Source organism: Drosophila busckii, unplaced genomic scaffold (genome assembly GCF_011750605.1).
Source record: "Drosophila busckii strain San Diego stock center, stock number 13000-0081.31 unplaced genomic scaffold, ASM1175060v1 chrUn_07, whole genome shotgun sequence".
In the NCBI taxonomy this organism is placed as follows: Eukaryota; Metazoa; Arthropoda; class Insecta; order Diptera; family Drosophilidae; genus Drosophila; species Drosophila busckii.
Window position 1 is genome coordinate 1,567,521 of NW_022872723.1, and position 20,090 is coordinate 1,587,610.

General features: G+C 43.0%; 1 protein-coding gene across 3 annotated transcripts; it reads right to left on the reverse strand.

Moving 5' to 3' along the window:
• Positions 1-259: 259 nt before the first annotated feature.
• LOC108599822 (paired box protein Pax-6) lies at positions 260-9,507 on the reverse strand. Of its 3 annotated transcripts, none has more exons than XM_017986925.2 (6): positions 8,979-9,507; positions 5,830-6,093; positions 2,865-3,005; positions 1,524-1,937; positions 1,150-1,334; positions 260-990 (listed from the first exon to the last, which is right to left on the reverse strand). In XM_017986925.2, the coding sequence occupies exons 1-6, from the start codon at positions 9,250-9,252 to the stop codon at positions 448-450; spliced, it is 1,821 nt and encodes a 606-aa protein (XP_017842414.2). In that variant the 5' UTR covers positions 9,253-9,507; the 3' UTR covers positions 260-447. The 3 variants fall into 3 exon arrangements, with proteins under 3 accessions (XP_017842414.2, XP_033150658.1, XP_017842415.2); XM_017986926.2 differs by having other exon boundaries at positions 566-973; XM_033294767.1 differs by lacking the exon at positions 2,865-3,005.
• Between the last annotated feature and the right edge of the window lie 10,583 nt (positions 9,508-20,090).

The window sequence follows — 20,090 nt, forward strand, 5'->3', positions numbered from 1 at the left end:
GTCTGTCTGTCTGTCTATCTGTCTGCTCGTGGCTCTTGGTAGCCACCAAATTGTCAGATTTGTCCACTCGAGTTATTTTCGAATGAGCCCTAAGCTTCCTTACCTGCGCCCCTTCAGTTCAGGTTCCCTTTCTTGCAGCAATGGGTGTCAAGTCTTGAATTCTCCACCAATTATGTGTGGCCCGTGAGAAATTCACAAATGCATGCTCAAAAGCTAAAATACATTAAAATGTGTGTGTATATACCATATGTATGTTACATATACATACATATATGTAGATCGATTCTCTTTTTATTTGTACTGAGCACGTGTTTGGATAGAAACTGAATAAATAAATTTATACTTAAATTGCACTAATATCTCAAATTAAAGCAATAGGAAACTGACAATCGATAATTACTCGTATGTATCTGAATAAACCCTAAATTATTGATTGATTGCACTTATTCAATGAGCCTCCACGTCTGCATCCACGTTGACTTCCTCATCCGCAGGCTCCGCTATCGGAGGCTCAACCGCCGTAATGTCCGGTATTGCAATGTGGGGCCATATGAACTGGCGGGCAAAATTAATCGCAAACGCAGCCGCAGACGCTGAGGCGGAGATGGACGCAGAAGCGGGTGGAGCGTCAGACACCGATGGGATGGCAGCACGAAATGCGCTGTGCTCACCGCCCATTAATAATGGAACTGATGCTGTGTGTAAGGCAGGTGGCACTGCTGCTGTTGTTGGCTCGACGGACGGGCTTTGTTCCGTAGGGTGGTTGGGTATGTTGTGAGTGGTAGGATGGGGCACAAGCGGGAAGCTCTCCAGTCCGTTGGGGTCTTGTCGTGGGCTGCACTTCATGCAGTTCCCGGCAGTCGCGGCCTGCAGTTGTGATTGAGGGGGGGTGGGCGATGTTGAAGCCGAAGCCGAGGCGGAGTCTCGCTGTTTCAGCAGGTTGACCCGTTGGTGGCGCCGCCATTTCGCTCGTCTGTTGGAAAACCAAACCTAATTGATCAATCGACGGAGAGACAATTTGTTAGTTGGCAACTAAAGAGTATACGTCTGTGAGTCCATGTCTAATAGGTCGTAGGATATGGTTAGTAGGCAATAATGGGAATCAATTGGGGAACCTACATCTGTCCAGCATGACGGGGCAATACTCACTTGAACTCGCGCCTCGCTTAGAGTTGTGCGTGCCGCCAGCTTTTCCCGGGTACTCACACATGGATAGTGCGACTTCTCGAATTCCTTCTCCAGCTCGTCCAGCTGCTCTGGACTAAAGGTTGTGCGATTTCGGCGAAACTTTGGTTGATCACTATCTTCTGAGTCGCTCTCTTCGCCTTCAATGTCTACAGCACACAACAAAGATTTAAAAACACATTTACTCATATGGAAATCAACTCTGAGTGTCATTTCCCTAAATAAAAATAATTCTATAACTAATTGTAAGATAAAATAAACATTTCAGCGTGACCTTTAATTCATTCATTTTTTATAATAGCTTCTAGTTTGTGAGGCTTTCATCAAAATGTTCTTACCGATCAAACGATTGGCATCTACATCCGGTGAGCGACTGTCCCTACTTCCCGACTCAGGTGACATGGCTGGTAGAGACAGGCGGCCGCACCCAACACTGCTTTCCCCGCCAATTGCTTTGGTGTTGTTGTTGGCATTAATATTGGCGTCACCACATAAACTTGGGCTTGGAAGTGTTCCAGTTGTGGGCAGAGGCACAGCGTTCCAAAGTGGGTGGTGTCCAGGTATTGTGGCCGACCAAGTGGGAAAGCTTGTGTATGGATGAGGATGGTGGTGCGAATGGGGATGCGTTGGATGTAGAGCATAGCCATAGCTCGCAGCACGCGCAAACTCCGCAGCAGCTCGTTCCGCTGCTCGATTGCGCAGGATGCGATTAATGCTGCTGACCGATGGAGCCGTTGCATTCGTACAAACACCTAAAATTATACAATGTTCTATTTATTTATTGTTAGCTTCAAAAGGTGGTCGCTAAGGTCTTGCATAAGTGAACAACTTCAATAATTGGGGGAAGCAGGATGCAATGCATCCCAAACTGTTCTCGAACCCATGCCAAAGTCTGACGCAAATTAGGTTGCGATTGACTGTAATGAGCAAACCAGTTCCGATTCAGATCTACTCTGTCCAAGCTCAGATGCAGACTCAGACTCAGCCTCTTGGCCATAAGCTTTGTGTGTGTCCCAGGGACTCATGTGCGCGATAGCTATCAGGCGATTCATCGCACTGCCACTGCGTTCCAAATGGATGGTGGGGATGCGGGTTCAGGTGCGGAGGAGTGCGATTCCCTGACGAGTGACACAAATGTGAGCACATTTACATATCAATCGACTCGCCTCCGGGCGGATGTTCATAAATTAGCCAATCGATAAATCTGCTCGGGACAATAGCTCCATGTATGTTTGTATTCTTACAACATTAAATGGAGCTCAGGGCAGGAGAAGAACGCAGATTTAGTTTTTTCTCTTCAGCCAGCCAGCCAGAACTGGCTAATTCTTATTACGGCTGCAATTACTGACAACCGCACCATAAACACATCGAACCTTTGCAGATGGCCACTGCTCGGGCATCTGTCAGTCGTTAAGTTTGGCATAACTCCCTATGCCCGCCCAGACGCACTAGTCCACTTGTCAACTGAGTGACGTTGTGTGCTTTTGCTTGACCAGTGCCCCTCTTCCCTCTTCCCTTTTGCAATTTTGCTTTTGGGGGTCCCCGTCATTTAATTAGTTAAACTGTCGCTCGTACTGTAGTACTATAGACTGATCATCCATGTTCCCAATCAGTACTTGCATCTGTTCGCGTTTAGTTTTATTGCTCAGTTTCCAACTAGCCGGATGTTGCGTACTTACCTTCGCTAATCAGTCGCTCGCGTATTTCCCACGCGAATATTGTTGGGTTCTCGCGTTTGTACTGCTCGATCTTGGAGACAACTGTCGGCGTGGCTACCTTGGGCTTTGAGCCCCCAATAAGCCCAGGCGGTCGCAGGGTTCCTGCAAGACAAGAATAGATTTCACCCAACTTTAGCTTGTTCTTACACCTACCATTCACCCCACCTCTAAGTTATTTCACCAAGTCGCATACGTTTCGCAATAATTCAGACCAGATGCAATAAATGCGCTCACTTGTGCGGGTGTCAAGGCAAGCCCGGCGGCACTATTGTATTGTTCACTCATCAGCTGCGGCAGACTGCCTGCTACTAGCTAACTAACTGCAACAATTAAAGCCGCGCAATCCCATTCAATGGGCCGCTAATTTGAATACTTGACAAAGACAAAACGGCAAAAGCAGAAAAGCTGAAAATCTAAACAACTGTGCAGCCTCATAGCTCATAGCTCGCGGCTCCCAACTCGAATGATAATTTGTCGGAAACGAGTGACAGGCGTACGCTGTTTATCTTGTGAATTGAATGTGGCTACACTTAGCGAAAACTATTCGTATACACCAAATACTGGCATGTGTAGTTGGGTGTCAAAAATCAATTTATAAACAATAAATTCAAAAATAAACTCTTGAACATGTTAATGTGCAATTCATATCTGTGTATTTATTTTCGCTCAGTGAACGACAAGCGAAATGTTCGCGAGTGCTTTGTTGCATATCGATACAATGTTGTGTAAATTTATGTAAATTAGGGTTTGCACAAAAATGGTAATTACGTACACACTTACACAGTTTAAAGTGCCTTACCAAAAGTAACTAACTGAAGTACCCACCTTGAAGAATGCAAGTGCAAAGTATATGAATTAAATCGCGCTTAATAGGGTAAAAGTTACCTTATTTATTTTAATATTTACTGTAAACGATTTTGTGTGATATAAAATCACTTTTTAAAAATCTTGAAACTAACTCAAAATTGATGGCAGTCACCACATATGAATATTGAATATGAATATTAAACGAAATTTGTTTCATCTTATTTCAGTTTAGATCTTCCTTACCATATACACATTTACATGTAGATAAATATCACATTCTTCTCTGGATAAAGTTATAATTTTTCATTTTAATATTACATAACCGATCGGCCAGAAACTTTTAGAACTAGTAGATATGAATCGTAATTCGTCATAGGCTTTAGATTCAGAGTAATATACATACGTATTTACTAGAATCTTTGTATAAATAAATTCAGATGCCCATTTAGGCCTTTAACTCAATCGAATCTTTGTTTTTTTTTTTTCTTGATAAATCATAAATTTCTATATTTAAATACTCAATATATAATTTCAGTATTTTTTCCTTTAAATAAGAATATAAGAAAGAAAATATTTTGAAAGAGTTGAAAAATAATAGAATTTTTCATTGAATTAAATATCCTTCAGAGAAAATAAACAACGTCCAAGAGCCCCTAATCAGGCAATAATTTAAATTTGACTTATCAGAATTAATTCCAACGGATTTATCTTTGTATTTCAATTATTATTCTGTATTTAGAGGTTTGCCTAATTCGACATCCAATTTTTATACACTTTGACATTTTTGTAAAAAATGGAAAAAGGGTATTATGAAATTGCTCAAATGTATGTATAACAGGGAGAAGGAGGGGTGCAGACCCCATAAAGTATATATATTCTTTGATCAGCTCGACGAGCCTGGAGTCGACTATAGCCATGGTGCCGTCTTTGTGCCGTCCGGTCCGTGCGTGTCCGTCTTGTATGATGTGCGTGTTCCTCAGCAACTACAAGAGCTAGAGCAACCAAGTTTGGTATGTAGGTGCTCCTTAACCCAGGCTTTGGAGCTTTATTATTATTTTTTTTTGATTTCCTCCCCCCTCCCCGCAAATCGAAAAAAATCGATATTATATAATGCAATAAAAAAATCTTTAAAAATCTGAAATTGCCTAGTCATACTTTGCATGTTTTCGACCGATTGTGCAAATTTCTAAACGATCGAATAAATAACTTAGGAATTATTCACATTTCAATTTTCATTATAGACAGCGGGTGCACGTGCTGACGCGCCATTCAAACGTCGCTGCCAGATGCAGTTGGCACCGTCGCTGCTGACGCTACAGCGAAAACGAGCTGTGTGTGGTGTTGGTTGTGTTTCTGTTGTGCGATTCTCTATGTCCAAAAAGGTGTTATTATAGATGTTTGTGGTTTGTGGCGCTCCGCATTAGCTTGTAACCTGTTTTCATCTTGTTCCAAATGACCATGTGGTGTTTATAGGTTATCTGATCCTTTGTGTACTTTTTATATATTGTGGTTATATAATCGAGCCTGCTCTGAATCGTCTATAAGCTCTGTTGAAGTATTTATTATTAAGAGTATGTATAAGGTGAATACCAGATTATAAAGTATTAATTAATAGAAATTAATTAAGCAAAATATTCCTGTCTGAATAATTATTTTGTTACATAATTAATTAACAAGACTTCAAATTGTCACGAATGTTTAATTCGATTTTATTTTAAGTTAAGAAGCATTGTCGAATATGCCAAATTGTTGCTGGGGAGCCATGACGATGGGGGAGTTGTTGTTCTAGTTGTTGGCGGCTATGGGCAACAGGTGTGCGACAATTGCTGCATATGGCTGGTCAGGTGTGAGTTTGGGCATGGTTAGCTGCAATCGATTTGTCGTGTATACGTGGCCCTGACTACAACGCAGCAGCTGCGCAAATCGATTGCAGACGCTTGAGTCCCTAATTTACCGGGACATACTCAAAGAAATTGTATTTGGAGCGCGTACTTTGGTTGTTCCGCGTTATGCAAAAATTGTCGCTAGCGCTGATTAGATTTGTCAAGCTGCAACGCGCTCTTGCTACAGCTTTTCAATCCCACTCAAACCCACTCCCCTCCCACACGCCTTTACTTACCAAGTAGTTTCGTCACAGCGCCCTGCTGTGAGAGCATGTGCTGGGCCAGGTCATAGCCTCGAAGCCCAAAGCGTGATAGTTCCAGAAGGCGATGCTGGGAGGCCATGGCGCTAAGATTGGTGGCAGCGGCTGTCGCTCCAGCTCCAGATCCTAGAGGTGAACCTCCAGTAGCAGCTCCGCCAAACAATGTCAATGCAGGAGAGGAAGAATTGTTGGGGACCGCGGCTAGAGCGGGCGTAGCTGGGCAGTTGATATGCGCAAGCGCTGAAAGAAGATGGAGGCGAAGCAGAGTAAGACTGTGAGAGAGAGGAAGAAACTAGTAGGGAGTGAGAAGGAGTGCGCGAAATCATTAAATGTCAATTGGAATTTAAACGAAGCTGTGCCGGCATTCCGCGCATGGCACGGAAACACCAAGAAATTTGTCGCGAAGAGCGAGCACGCAGAGACCGAGGGGACAAATGGACAAATTTCGGTCTGTTTTTGATCGAAGAGACGTCAGTCAGTTGATTGCAACTGGAGGAAGACAAACACTGCCGAGCCTGACCTGGCGGAAGTGTCAACGTTTATGGTCATGATGGCGTGTCAAGTGGACGTGGTGTGGTCCATTACCGTCGCACGTTCCCGTATCAGTTTGTAGTCCAGCCAACCTGCGGAGCTCCGAACAACAGGCAGCTAATTTCAAGTGGAATTTAGGAAATGCCTGGTGTCTTTGTCTTGCAGTCACTCGCAATTTGTTGTTGTTGTTGTTGGACTCGAAGTCCAGACCGAGATGGCGATGCTGTTCATGACTCTGATGGTATGGGGCAGCGATTAGCAATTCCTCAGATGTAGAAGCTTTTATGTTAGTTTTGACATTTTATCTGATCGCGAGAACTGCACACATTTTAACACCTCAGTCCAGTCACTCTGTGTTTTTCTTACTGTGTGGCATTGACATTGGTATTGTCATTGGCATCTGCACTCAGTTCGTGTAGACTGAGATTCGGATGCCTCGGTATGCTTATGCTCCTGCGGCCACCGAGTGGGAGATCCGTCATGGCAGACCCACGGCCTCGTTCCCCTTCCCATTTGCGCTAATTAAAAGTGAAGTAGACACGGAGGCTGTAGGTCCTGCAGTTAAATAGTTCGCGGTAGCCTTCTCGCAGCCGCCAATTTGTTGAAGACGCATGTTGCGCCAATTGTTGTGGTTGCGGCTATGACTATGCCTGATTTATGCCCCTTTCTGCACAATTGACGACATCCCAATAGCAACTGCAATCACCGGGCCGCAGACACAGAGAGCACTCGCTGGATGCGCTTATGCCACGCATGTCAACTGCGGTAATGGTAAACTCTTACTGCCCCAACCTTCGTATCATAGCCAGCGTCAGCGACTGATTCAGAGTCGAATTCCAAACCATTGATGATTTACTACCGAGCACAGTGGCAATGCTATATGTTGCTCCGACTGCCCCTACGTACCTCAGTCAATTGCGGAATCGGCTTAGGGACGCACGACTTGGCGCATCTGCCACGCCCTTTACTCCCCCCCACAAGTCTAGAGCATGCAACAAGAGCAAATCAAGATCGCCAATGCGAAAGTGAATACAAATACAAATACAAATTCGAATTCGAATACGAATGTGAATACGTGTGGGTCTCAGCGCAAGCACAAGTACAAGTGATGATCGCCTCGGAATTCAATTGATAGTTTGATTTATTGCTACCGGTGAGTTTTTGCCGCTTGTTGCAGCACCGCATATAAATTAAACCTGCCCGCTTTTTGTGCTCTATTCAGGTCTGTCTGCTGCTCTCTGCCTTCTGCTTTGCTGAATTCATCTCGAAAGCTACACAACTCTCCCTTCGCCGTCGTCAAGTGAGCAGCGCATGATTGCTAATCTTGGATGTCGCGCGTATTACGTATTGCGGCATCTCTAGGAGCTTCTGGTATTCCGTGCGCAAAATCACAGCTATCGGCTTGTCTCCAGAAATGGACTGCGGATCGAAAGCTATTAGCAGAAATTGCTAATTGGTGGTTTTTTAAACTGTCGTGTGTACCACGAACAGTAGGAACTGTACAACTGCTCCAGAGTGGAGACCCTCCGAAAACAGGCTCAGTTAGGAAGAGCTAGATGGGTTTCCGGTGGACACCTATGAGTGACTTTGGGAACAAATTTGACACACACTCATAAATATATTTGTACGTACCTACTATGATCATCGCTATATCGGCTATAGCTTCTATAGTGGATACGTATAGTGCATACATACGTATGCATGTGTGTTGAGCTAAAAATTATTCTGCACACCTTTTATACGCTCGGCTTTCTAAGAATAAAGCGAATACACGCACCACGTAACCCGAGACCCTTAAGTATGGTTTCTGCCCTGTGCTTAAACTTCAATGTATGCCATGTACCCATACCTTTTGCATTAACTATGCCCATACCCGTACCCATATACATATACATATGTATGTACATGTATTTGTGTTTGCCTTGTTGTTGCTCTTGGTTTTCCTTCTTATGTGTCTTATGTGCTTCTGAGCTCTTTTTATAATTATTTATTTATTGTGCAACTTCCAACACCTTTTAAAAACAAGTCAAAGCTGTGGACGCTCGTTTCGCCTACTGCAACTTCTGCCCTGGTGTCCGTCTCCGCCGCCGCCTTGGAGCAAAGCTGAGCAGAGCAGAGCAGTCGCATCTCGATGGCTACTTTGGCCGCCGACGTGAACTAATTTTATTTGACAACCCAAACTTGTGCAAAACAAATTGCCACTGATGTGCGAAAGACCAAAACAGTTGGCAGTTGATGTGCATTGCAGTCATTTCGGTCTTTGTATTTCTTGTTGTCGCTGCTGCTGTTGTGAAATTTCCAAATCAGTGCGCTTTTCCAGACCGGGGCTACGAGACGCCAACTCTGGCCCAGGCTCAAAGACAACTGGGGGCTTGGGACTGTTGGATACATTTCGGCGCGCAGTGTCAAAAGTTTACTGATCTTGCCTTTGCGCAATAACTGTCTCTGTTCCCAACTTAATTTGCTCATGGGAATATTGGACTTGAAACTGTTCAACTAATAAGATTGATACCCATACCCATTTTCCCCATTTGAGTGCGATATGAGTTTCTATTCCTATGTATGTGCACTCGGAATTTAGACTCGTCACTCACCTGCAGATGTTGGCGAAGAGGGCGTGATGCCGGGACTTGTCGTTACCGTCGGCTGTTGAACACCTTTTGAGCTCTCCAAGATGTGGTGCATGGTCATGCCGACGGGTAAACTAATGGTTGGCATGGCTGTAACTTGGCTGGAAATTGTGGAGACTTCTGCTGAAGCTCGGCTGTTGGAGAGTGTGACTGAGGAAAAATCGGCGGCAGCAGTGGCGAGCGCCGTAGAATTGTTTGATGTCCTTGCGGGCGCTGAACTTGTCGTTGTTGCAGCCATACCCCCTGACAATAGCACAAATACAATTCGAGCTCAATTTTCAAAGTTGTTATGTAGGGGCATTATCGTATCGAAATCAAATCGAAATTCCTCAACTACTTAATTAGTGTCACCAAAGAATTGTCAGCTGCTTGGCTTAACCGTCGGTCTTTTGAGCTTGTCTTTGGCACAAACAATTTAGAGGCGAAACAAAACGAAAGCCAACGGGAAACGAACGAGACGTTAACGTTCCCGTTCAACGCGCACTCACTCGACGCCGACAGAGACTGAGACAGAGACTGAAACAGAAACAGACACAGAGACTTTTTGAGTCTGGCGAGCGGCAGCAGATCGGGTCTGCTGATGTTTTTGCTTCTTCTTTGTACCTTTGTTTTTGCTAGTGTGTGTGTAAATGCATACGTATGCGCGTTGAGTGTGTATGCGTGCGTGTTTGAGCTGAGCCGAGCCACAATTGAGCGCTTCGGCGAGTTTCTGTGTTCAAACAGTAGTAAAAGTACAATAATTAATTAAAAACCTAAGCAGTCGTTGCTTTGTTCACCACCAATAACGTCGGGGTTATTGTTGTTGCTTCTTTTGCTGTTGTTGTTTTCGGCTCGGCCATCGAGCAGGCATCACGTTGGTTCAACTTTAATTGATGAGCATTTTTGTTTTGTAATACGGGGCGTATGTGTGACTAAGTAAAAGTTTTCCAAAAATGCCAAAGTTCAGTTCATGAGCACTGAAAAAAAGTGCAACGATCCCCAACATTCAATTTGCCCCGCCTCTATCACACCTATTTTCTTTGCCTCGTCCATTCCATAGATTGGAAGGGGCAGTAGGAAAGTTTGTCAAGTGAACGGAAGTCCAAGCTACCGTTCCTACTAATCGCAAACTTTGATTATGATATATGGAGCATTCAGGCTCGCTGTTTGTCTTCTGTACATACAACACAAACATTGCTGGAGGTTGGGGACAACTACAACTGCAAAGAAATTTGGGCTTTCGCTGGCAAAGAGTTGTCTAGCAAAAAGCGTATTAGGCAAGGCATTAATGGGTAGTTGAGGCAAAAAATCGAGAATCCGCAACTTGCTAGCCAGTAACAGTAACTGATTAAGCTTCAACTCCTATCACCGTCAGCAGTCAAGAGGAGTGCGATGTAATTGAAGTCAGAGCGAGAGAAAATGCGACTCGATTTAAGTGGTAGCGCGAGCGAGAAAGCATGTCAGCGAGCGAGTGACAAAGAACGAGAGTGCTAAAATCATGGGCGAAGTCCACCCCAATTTAGAAACGCTTCGCAAGAATAAGCGAGACAGACTTACATTGCTGGTCCGCGTAAAAAGGCCGCTGCCAGTGGGCGAAGCGACACACCTAATTGATTTATTTTCCCACTTTTATTCCTATTGTCATAATATACACGTGTATGTATGTATATGTATTATATATATATATATATATGTCGTAAGTAAGTATGTATGCTTAAAAAGGTTGTGCTCTGTACTTTCTACCATCGGGGTTAAGAAGGAAATGTAATTGGAGTGTGGGTTAACACTTTTTGCTCTTTCTAACTCATGAATATGTATATATGTATATGTATATGTACATGTGTATATATAGAGATCAGAAAGCACGACATAGAAATCAGTGAATTCGTTCCTTTGTTTTGGCAGCAATTGTCACGAGTAATGGCGGCCCTTAAGGGCGGGCATTAGTAAAACTGTCCATAGGGAGTTGGTCAGCTCTGTAATCAAGGCACATATCGCTTTGTTTTGTTTTTTGTTTTCTGCCGATACTGATACAACACAGCCACACTATGTTGGTGCGTGACTGCCGATGAACCCTCTTTGATAATGGAAAATAATCAATTTTAATGGGCTATAATTTGCCACCGCAAAGCAACAATGAATCAAATTAATAGGCAAACTCTAACTGGCAAATGACACCGCAAATACGGCAGCAGCAAGCTACCCATGCATTTCTACATAATTTTTAATCGCAACCACTGTGATGAGCGGAACAACGCTGCGGAGAGTAAAACACAAAATTGGTTTTCGTTTTACTTTGTGTTCCCATTTTCGCACCAGAGCTCAGCTTATATAAGCCGAATGTCTGTCATTTGAGTGGAAACTAAAAGTTGAGTGAGAGAGGCGTGCCCAACTTAACACTGCGCTCTTTTATGGTGCACAGCAGCCGTCTCTTTCTAGAGCATTGAGCGCGTTCTTTGGTTGCTTACAGCCAATGAGTACGAAGAACCGTTGCACACAGCATTAGCGACACCTAACTTATTAACTTGCTCTTGCTGCACTCTGAATATCAATATACTAAATAAAATATTTCATTTTAGCTAATGAAGATTCGGCACATTCGTCTCTCCGTAGTCGTTGGCCACTCTCTACTGCTGAAGATTGATTTTCATTTTGTTTTTGCGTCGCATGATTGATTACGTTAATTACGCGCCTAATTAGGCACTTATCACTGTATCTAATGGACTGCCCAAGCCTTGTAGCCGTCATTTGCATTTGGATTGTTTTGCTCTTGCTCCCAGTTCAACATTTGTACTGCCAACAAATTATGCTCGCATCTAATTGCGTTCCGTGCACTTTTTTTTCTTTTTTAATTGGAAAACCAATTATGGCCGCCTGGCCCGTTATGCAGTCAGCCGACGCCATTATTTCAGAATTATTATTATTTCAGTAGTCAAGTTCCTAGATAGATAGCCATCTAGTATCTACATGCGAGTGGTGGCCAATGCCCAAACCAAGTCACAGCCCTTTGTAGACAGCGCATATTCGTGGTAGCCACGCTTCCTGTTTTTGTTTGTTTGGCCGCTCTTGCTCTCTCCTCGGGACATTCCGCGCCACGGAACTACAAATGCTACAACAAATTTTCAACATTTTCCAAGACATCAAATGCCCGTCGCTGCCTTTTTTTGTACTTCCAGTTACTGGGCGCGGTGATGTTTACCCACATGTAGGCATATGCATATGTTGATTTCGATTGTTTCTCTGTGTTCGGGTGTATGTGGTTGAGTTTGAATTTAAAATGACCCTCGTTTTGTCTCACCCAACTTCCATTTTTTTTGGCTGGATATTAACACAATGGCTACAAGGTTTGTGAACCGTAAAAAAAGAGAATACCAGACTGAAAGACATACATACATATATCTAAAGGAAGTGTAGCTTTTTTAACATATAACTCTATGTTGAGCCTTGCCTAGTTTACACTTCGCTTAGAGAATAAATCCTAAATTTTTATTATGAAGAGGAAGTATTATTTAGCCATGGTTCTTTTCTTGAACATTTTTAATTAATTTGGATTTTTAAATGGCTCTGATAAAATAGTTATTCTTACAGAAATTTAAAATTTAAAGGAATTGAAGTTGCCATAATGAAATAAATAATATTTATTAGATTTTATTTTAATACTCAAGCAACTCATACTGGACTAACTGGATAACAGCTAGTACCCTCCAGAGCGATTTATTGGTGTGCTCATAGTAACTGCACTAGTTACTGGTAACCAGCTTCGCTTACCCGACTAGTTTATTAGTTAAATTAACATTGGGGTGTCATTGGTAGCTACCAATCACTGACCAAATCCTCTGCCTACTGCAGAGGATATAATGGGGTTGTCTTCTTGTACTTATTAGTTTAAGATATATTTTTAATGTAGTTTATAACAAATGTATAATGATGAGCAGCCAGAAAGTATATGAAAGAGCTTAATGGCCTATACATCTTGGCATTGACGACTAGACTTTTTTAATTTCATGAATTTATATGACTAGCAAAGTTGGATGTTTCAACTAATAATGTATAAAAGCAAGTTTTTTTTTCACGTTTTTAATTTCATATTAACATTATTCTAATATTTTTTGTCAATTATTTTAATAAACTTGTATAAATATTGAAAACTGCGTAAATTTGTCACTGGGCTATAAGTTATACAACATGCAAATATGCAATCCGGGTTAACTCAACTACTATAAGGCTTGGCACTTAAACTAGCACTTGCACGTACTCAAGAGATCACCCCACTGGCTGGCGGCGGCTGGCGAAATGTAATGATTAGTTCCCCAGCCCTGCTAAATTAAGTGAGTTTTTACTCAACAACGGATCGACGGTCGTTGGTCGATGGGTGAGAGGTGTGGGAAGTGTAAGTTTGCTGTGCTCAAGGAGGTGGGGGGGTGTTTGTTTGGCACTTGGTGGGGCGCGGCGGCTGGGCGTGGGGTGGGCAGGTAGGTTTGGGGCCGGGGGGGGGGGGGGGGGGGTGGGGGGCAGATATGATGAGCGGAGGAGTTCTTAATGCAGTGCTCCTGCGACAAACTAATTCTCTGCAGTTGAGCTGCGGCCAGGCATTGCGTGTCTGGGCCAGAAATGATTTCCACATACCACAGCAGTTAAAGCCCTTAAGTCAGGGAGAAAATCCAATTAAATTCGGTAGCGAAAGAAATAAGTCCGAACTGTCGGTAAAATGATTCTACATACACGTATTTGCGTCAACATTGATTTTGCAGAAACAACAACGACGCTGACGATGACGGCGTTGATGATGCTGATGATGATGCAGACGAAGGCCAAGGCAGGCAAATGTAGTTCATGTGCATGGCGTGATTGAGGACGAAACCAGAGTTGTATAGAGCAAGAACATCAACATCAACAGAAGCAGTTTTCTGAGGCGTGATCTGAGTTTAGCAGTCGGTCGGGGATCGGGAGACGACCATCGGCCGTCGGCCAGCGGCCATTGGACATGAACATGGATTTGGTACGCGTTTTGTGGCTGCAACGGCAGCCGCAAAACCGTCGAAAAGTTGCGTGCCCATAGGTCTTCTGTGTAATTGCGCAACAATTGTCAGGCCCATTCTGCAGTTGGAGTTGCAACTGCCGCTTTTGCTACTGACGCTGCTTCTTCAGTTGCTTCATCTGCAGCAACCGCAATCAAGACACGGACATGTCTTGCGTTAAGCAAAAACCATAAAAGAGAAAAGGAAAACAAAAAATCTCCTCCAGCTACGGCTGGACGGCTCGACTCTCTTTTGGCTTTAGTTCAACCTTCGTGTTTGCGCCAAACTTGCGGAAATCTGATTTTAAAATTATTAACAACATGCAATGGCTAAATAGTTTTGCATTCGATAACAAAGGCGCTCCCTAATTCACCCCCCTTCGATCTTTATTCAACCGATTTCCCAGTCTCCCAAACTGGACTGCATCGGCTCAAAGACATGCTTGACTGTTGTGACTGGCGTGGCTTGAGAAGTAGACTGCAGGAGACACAGCACGAAGCGTATCTTTAAGTGTGTACATATGTGCGTTTTCTCATATAATTTCGATGAGGTTATCAGCGGTATTTGCGGTAATGTTTCAGCTTCTATTCTACTCAGACTGAATATTGCTGATGCAGTTGTTATTGTATTGTAAAATCAGTCGCTGGTCCGTGTTGTCCAGTGACCGCAACGTATAATTCACAAATTCAAATTCAAACGATCGAAAGGCATTTTTAGCTAGCGAACCGTTATAAGGTTAATTAAATGCAGCACAGCCATTAACATCTCCAGCTGCAATGCCCACACTCCATGGAAAGTAGGTGCAACTACGCTTTCATTTCCACGCCAGCGACAGCGCAATTAGAGGTTGCACAAAAAGCGCAATAAGAAACTAACAAAGCAGCCAGCTGGCAAGCTTGCCGACTGTTAAAAGCCTGGAAAAACAAAATGGCGATAAATACCGCAATTTGCATATAAATGGACGTAGAAACGTCTTTAGTCACCCGAATCTTAAGCAAACCATATGACCGATTAACATTGTTGTCGACCGCCCGAAAACCCCCTAGGGAAATCCACCTGGCCCTCTCGTTACATTGTTACGAGTTACAAGTTACGAGCTACGAACTACGAGCTACGATTTGCGATTGCAGCTTGCTGAGGACTGGGCACCAGCGCTGCGCCTTAGACTAAATGCACGAAAAACTCTGGAAAAAATGGCGGCTCAATCGTCAGAGCGTGGCAGCAACACCCTACGACGCGTCGGCTGGCATAGGTAGTAGGTAGTACGTGAAGGGGTTGGCAAGGGGAGGAGTAGGAAGACGCTGGTGGCCATCAAGCGTGTTAGGTTGGTGGGCAGCTTACTGGGTGATGTAGTTGGCGTTTGCGTTTCTTGATGGCAGGTATATGTTCGTAATTGCAATGCTTTTTGTTCAACCACCCGACTCCATCTCTGTGGGGCGAGGAAACGCGGCAAGGGAGAGCGGAAGATGAGGATGGCGTAGCTGCTGTTGGTGCCAGCTATTATGCAAATGCCATTCACAGGTAATTACCACGCTGCACCGTTATAATTGCGCTCTAAGCCCAGCCGAATCACGATTGAAACTCCAACGCCAACTCCAACTCCAACCTAAGCGCTAGCTCCCATCTGTTAACAAGACCAAGAAGTGAGTAAACGGCACAGTTTACTTTTCTCATTGTGAACAATCACAGAGTACTATATAAAGCAAAACGCCAAAGCACAAAAAAAAAATACTTACTATGCAAACATATGTATCGTATGTATATATGTATGTACATATACATATACATACTAGCAATTTTATGGACAATAATCTTTTGCAATTGTAGAGTCCATATCGCATTTGGAGAATCTATGACACTAAACGAAATAGGCAGCAATTCAAGTTTCTCATCTTGAGTCGGTTATGTTTACGATCTTGTAATACATTTAGGGTGTAAATTTGCGATTGTATTTTATATATGCCAACAACTGGTAGTATGTACTATGTACTTTTTATGTTTTAAAAATAAACACACATTAAACATTAGTAAGACTATCTAAATATAACTGTCGTTTCAAATGCATTTAAATTGAATCAAAATGATGTGCTAAACAAAGCTATTAATAACATAATTAAGACTGGTTAACAAACAAATTAAAGTTTTTTTTTATTAATTTAGTACCTATTTTTTTCTATATATTTTATATAGATACTAGTGGACCCGGCAAACTCCGTTTCGCCACCAGATGGCTTTATTTCTTTTGGTGATTAAAAGATAAAGAAATTCTTTTTTTTTTTTTTTTTTGATTAGGAAAAATTTTGCTGAAGATTATGCTGACCAGAACTGTTCCAACTGGTTTGCAGCTTCTTCATGGGCTCCGTGACTTCTTCAAATATTACTGGCTTGGCTGGCAAGCACATTTGGAATGGCTCTTCCATTCGTATTTTCAATGCTCTTGTGACATGTGGCGTTGTAAGGCCAAAAAGCCTTCTGCGCGTTTGGGAAGCACCTTCCACCAGGGGATCCTTGAGTGGGGCCTTCGGGACGACAACCCTTTTAAAGCGGCATGTAAGTTTCTATTATGAGCAGTAAAAAAATGATGAATCGGGTCCAGTTCTTTCAAGCAAAGTTTCAATTGAACTGTGCTTAGCCTTTGCAAGGGTTTTTTACAAACGGTTGGACAGTCTCACGTAGATTTTGTGGATTCTAGCGTCACCCTTTCTATCGTACTCCTTACGCACTTTTCTTTTAACCGCAATAGTGCGCTTACGTTTGGGGGAAGTGGAGCTTGATGAGTTGGCGAGCATTGTCTAGCTTGTGCGATAGTGGATGCGGCTATTTTTATATTGTTTAAACTTTAACGCATTGCAATCGGCATATCGTCGTCATTGGCCCAATATCTAAATGTTTATCATCACTGTAGTTTGCAGTGGGATCATATTGGAATGCCAAACGATTGTATGATGCCAATGATCCTCGTGTGCTCACGTGTTGTCTCAATCGGGCATTTCCTCATATTTTATTTTGTCTTTCTACGCTTAAGTTCTGTGAATACACTTGTTGCTGGCTTGCATGTCTTGTGCGGCGGCCGATGTTCCTACGTCTTAACTCTATGAATTTTGGACTATGGACAGAGTGGTGAAGTTAACCTCAAATGGACTATCCACATAATTTACACAGTTCAACTTACCACTTTAATGACAATAACTTATTTTTTTTTTACAATTTTTCAGAATCTCAGTGAACACATTACATTACATTTAACATCACGGAGCCCGAGACCTTTCCAACGAATGCAAAACCGTGGAAATCGGTTCGTGCGTTCTGGAGTTATAGCGTCAGGAAGGAAAACCCGACTTATTTTTATATAGTAGATATATATTCATTTTAAGCATTATCCTCTAAAGTCGACTGTCCATAGTCGACTTTAAATAAATAAATGAATTATATTTTCAGCCAGTTTGTTAAACATTTTAATTTTTTTTAATTCATTAAATTTGTGTAGTTTAGTAAATACTCTAAGAAATCAATTGTACTGTCTAACTAACTGACACAATATAACAACAAGTGCCTAAACAAGCTATCCGTTAAAAAAGGAGGACAATACCTTAAAAAGAGTGAAAAAAGTTCTAGAGAAACTGAGCTGAAACCTCTAAAGAGAAATTAAATTTATAACAATTTAATTGCATTTGATATCTGGGATAAGACAAAAGCCGTCTGTTGCATCTCATAATGCGAATGACACTTTTGAAACACAAAAGCAGAACAACAAGTCGCAGATTAGGCACTGGAAAATTAGAGTAACTTTAGAGCGCGACAGCACACATTAATGGATGTGAATACCCTACTCAGAAGAAGAGCAGGCGCGATATCTGTAGACAGGAAAAACTGCCGAGGTAGCCACGAATCCTTAGCCTCTTGTGGCTCACTCGCGCTATCAAAAAGCAATAAATCTGCGACTGATCTGTCGTAAATCTTTGCGTTTGCTTCATGATTTACCCACATAAATCAAAATTATCGAAAAGTCGGGGCGCATTCTGTTTTTTGAATGGAGCCAAAAGGATCCACTTGTTAACCGCCGTTGGCAAGTGGAAGTGTTAAATACGTTCAAGGCCCACGCGTCCATGCCTTTGGCTTTGTCTTTGGAGTTTCGACTCGCATTTGCGAATTGAAGTGCGTTAGCTCTGAAATCGAAACTGACACATTAGGAACAGTATCAACATTTTTGGATAATGTACCAAGCGGATCGAGGTGCTCTCGTTCTTGCTGTTTATTGTAGTTTATTATATTACAGGCTGACGGATAGGTCACCCACCAGCAAGCAGCGACGGGTCACGCATTTCAACCTCTGTAATAAACGTAATGCCGAGAGCAGAGAATCGGTTAGGAAATTCGACACATGCAAAGTGAAATTACCTGGTCGGCTAATTTCATTTAATTTTCGGGCATTGTCAGCGAGTGAGGCAGTCGGTAGAGGCGGTACTGAAGAAGAAGAAGAAGAAGAAGCAGATGAAGATGAAGCGACCGCAACAATTATGGCATATTTTCCCCAATTAATAATTAATAATTTGTTTGGGTCACGAAACACGTTTCATTTATGTGAACGTTAAAGTTACTCATAGATAAAAAGATACTATATCTTGTACGCATCGAGAAGGTGTTTTTGTTTTGCGTTTTTTGGCATAGACCAGGGTGAAAGGCAGCCGACCCGTCTGTCTGTCTGTCTGACTGCCAGATAGACTGACTCTGACTGACTGTCACTATTAATTGCTGTCATAAAATTTGAGGTCGAGCCTGGAGTATAGTAAGTGAAAATCTTTTGTACATAGAAGTGTAATATTATAACCAACACGAAGACACGCAAGGTTCAAGCCAGTCAAAGGTGCATAACATACTTAATGGGTGTGCGAGTACCGCTTCCTTCCTGCCCGCGCTGTGGCTAAACTGATGTAAACAAAGCTGATCGACAGCCAGTTGGCTGATACTTGCTCAGAGCTGTTTTGATTTGTTGCTGCCGCATGTGCGCATCCGTATGCCACATGTGCACATGGCTTGGCGAGAAGTAAGGGGTAAATTCACAGTCTGTGTAGCCCTTCGGTCACAATTTGTGCTCATAGCTGAGCGATAAATTAATTGAAACTCACTAAAATGTGCACACACACACATGGACATGCACTCACACCATCGCATGTCCTCTGACTGATAGCCATCGGTTTGCAGAGCTGCGAGTACTTGCCGTACTTGCCCATTGCCCTTTGGATATTCTCTTAGAGCTTACAGCTTCTTTGCTTGGCAGCCGCTGTTGAGGCTCCAATAGAGACATCAAGCAAGTCAGGTCTGTGCCCCTCCGCAAGTAAAAGCATACTCCTAATTCCTAACTTGAATTATGTTCGCTTTAGCCTCTGAATGAAGCGATGTGTGATCAGGATTGGCTAATGTGTACCGTCCAGAGACCGAGAACGCAAACGCAAAAGCGAAAGCAAACACAGGCAAGCTGTGACTGCCACTGCCCACTCATGTTCACTTCGTCTCTGAATCCCGCGTCCTCGCCCTTGTTGGGTATCATCAAAATTGTCGTTGGCTCGCAGTTAAATTAAGTCATAAATTCTGTATTTATCTCTTGAATGTAGTTTGTTGTCCGGTCATCACTTCTGCCTTTGTCGCTGAGTTGAGTCTCAGTCGCAGCTTCAGTTCTAAGCTGTCCCCAACACAACCGTTGTTATCCATGTTGCTGTTGCTGTTACTGTTGCCCTTGCTGCTTTTATAGCAGCAGATAGCGCGATGCAGGGGCGCGGCCTGGGGCTGCTCCAGTTGCTCTTACGTGTCTGGCCTTTGAGCTGGCTTAGTTCCACTTAGCCAGAAGCGCTGCTCTTCAGCAGATGGGTGCTGTTAGTGATTGGTTTGCCTTGCCGCTCTCTGACCGAAAAGCTGAGGAAGGAAGCAAGTTGCAGCACTGCTGTTTCTATTTCTCAATTGAGTACTGTGCAGCACTTTCCCAGCGGCACGAAAAGCGTCAAGATTAATTGGGGAACATCAATTAGTTGACATTCAGAGATGATGTATCTATCAGAATCTGGAGCACGTATTTGTACAAATC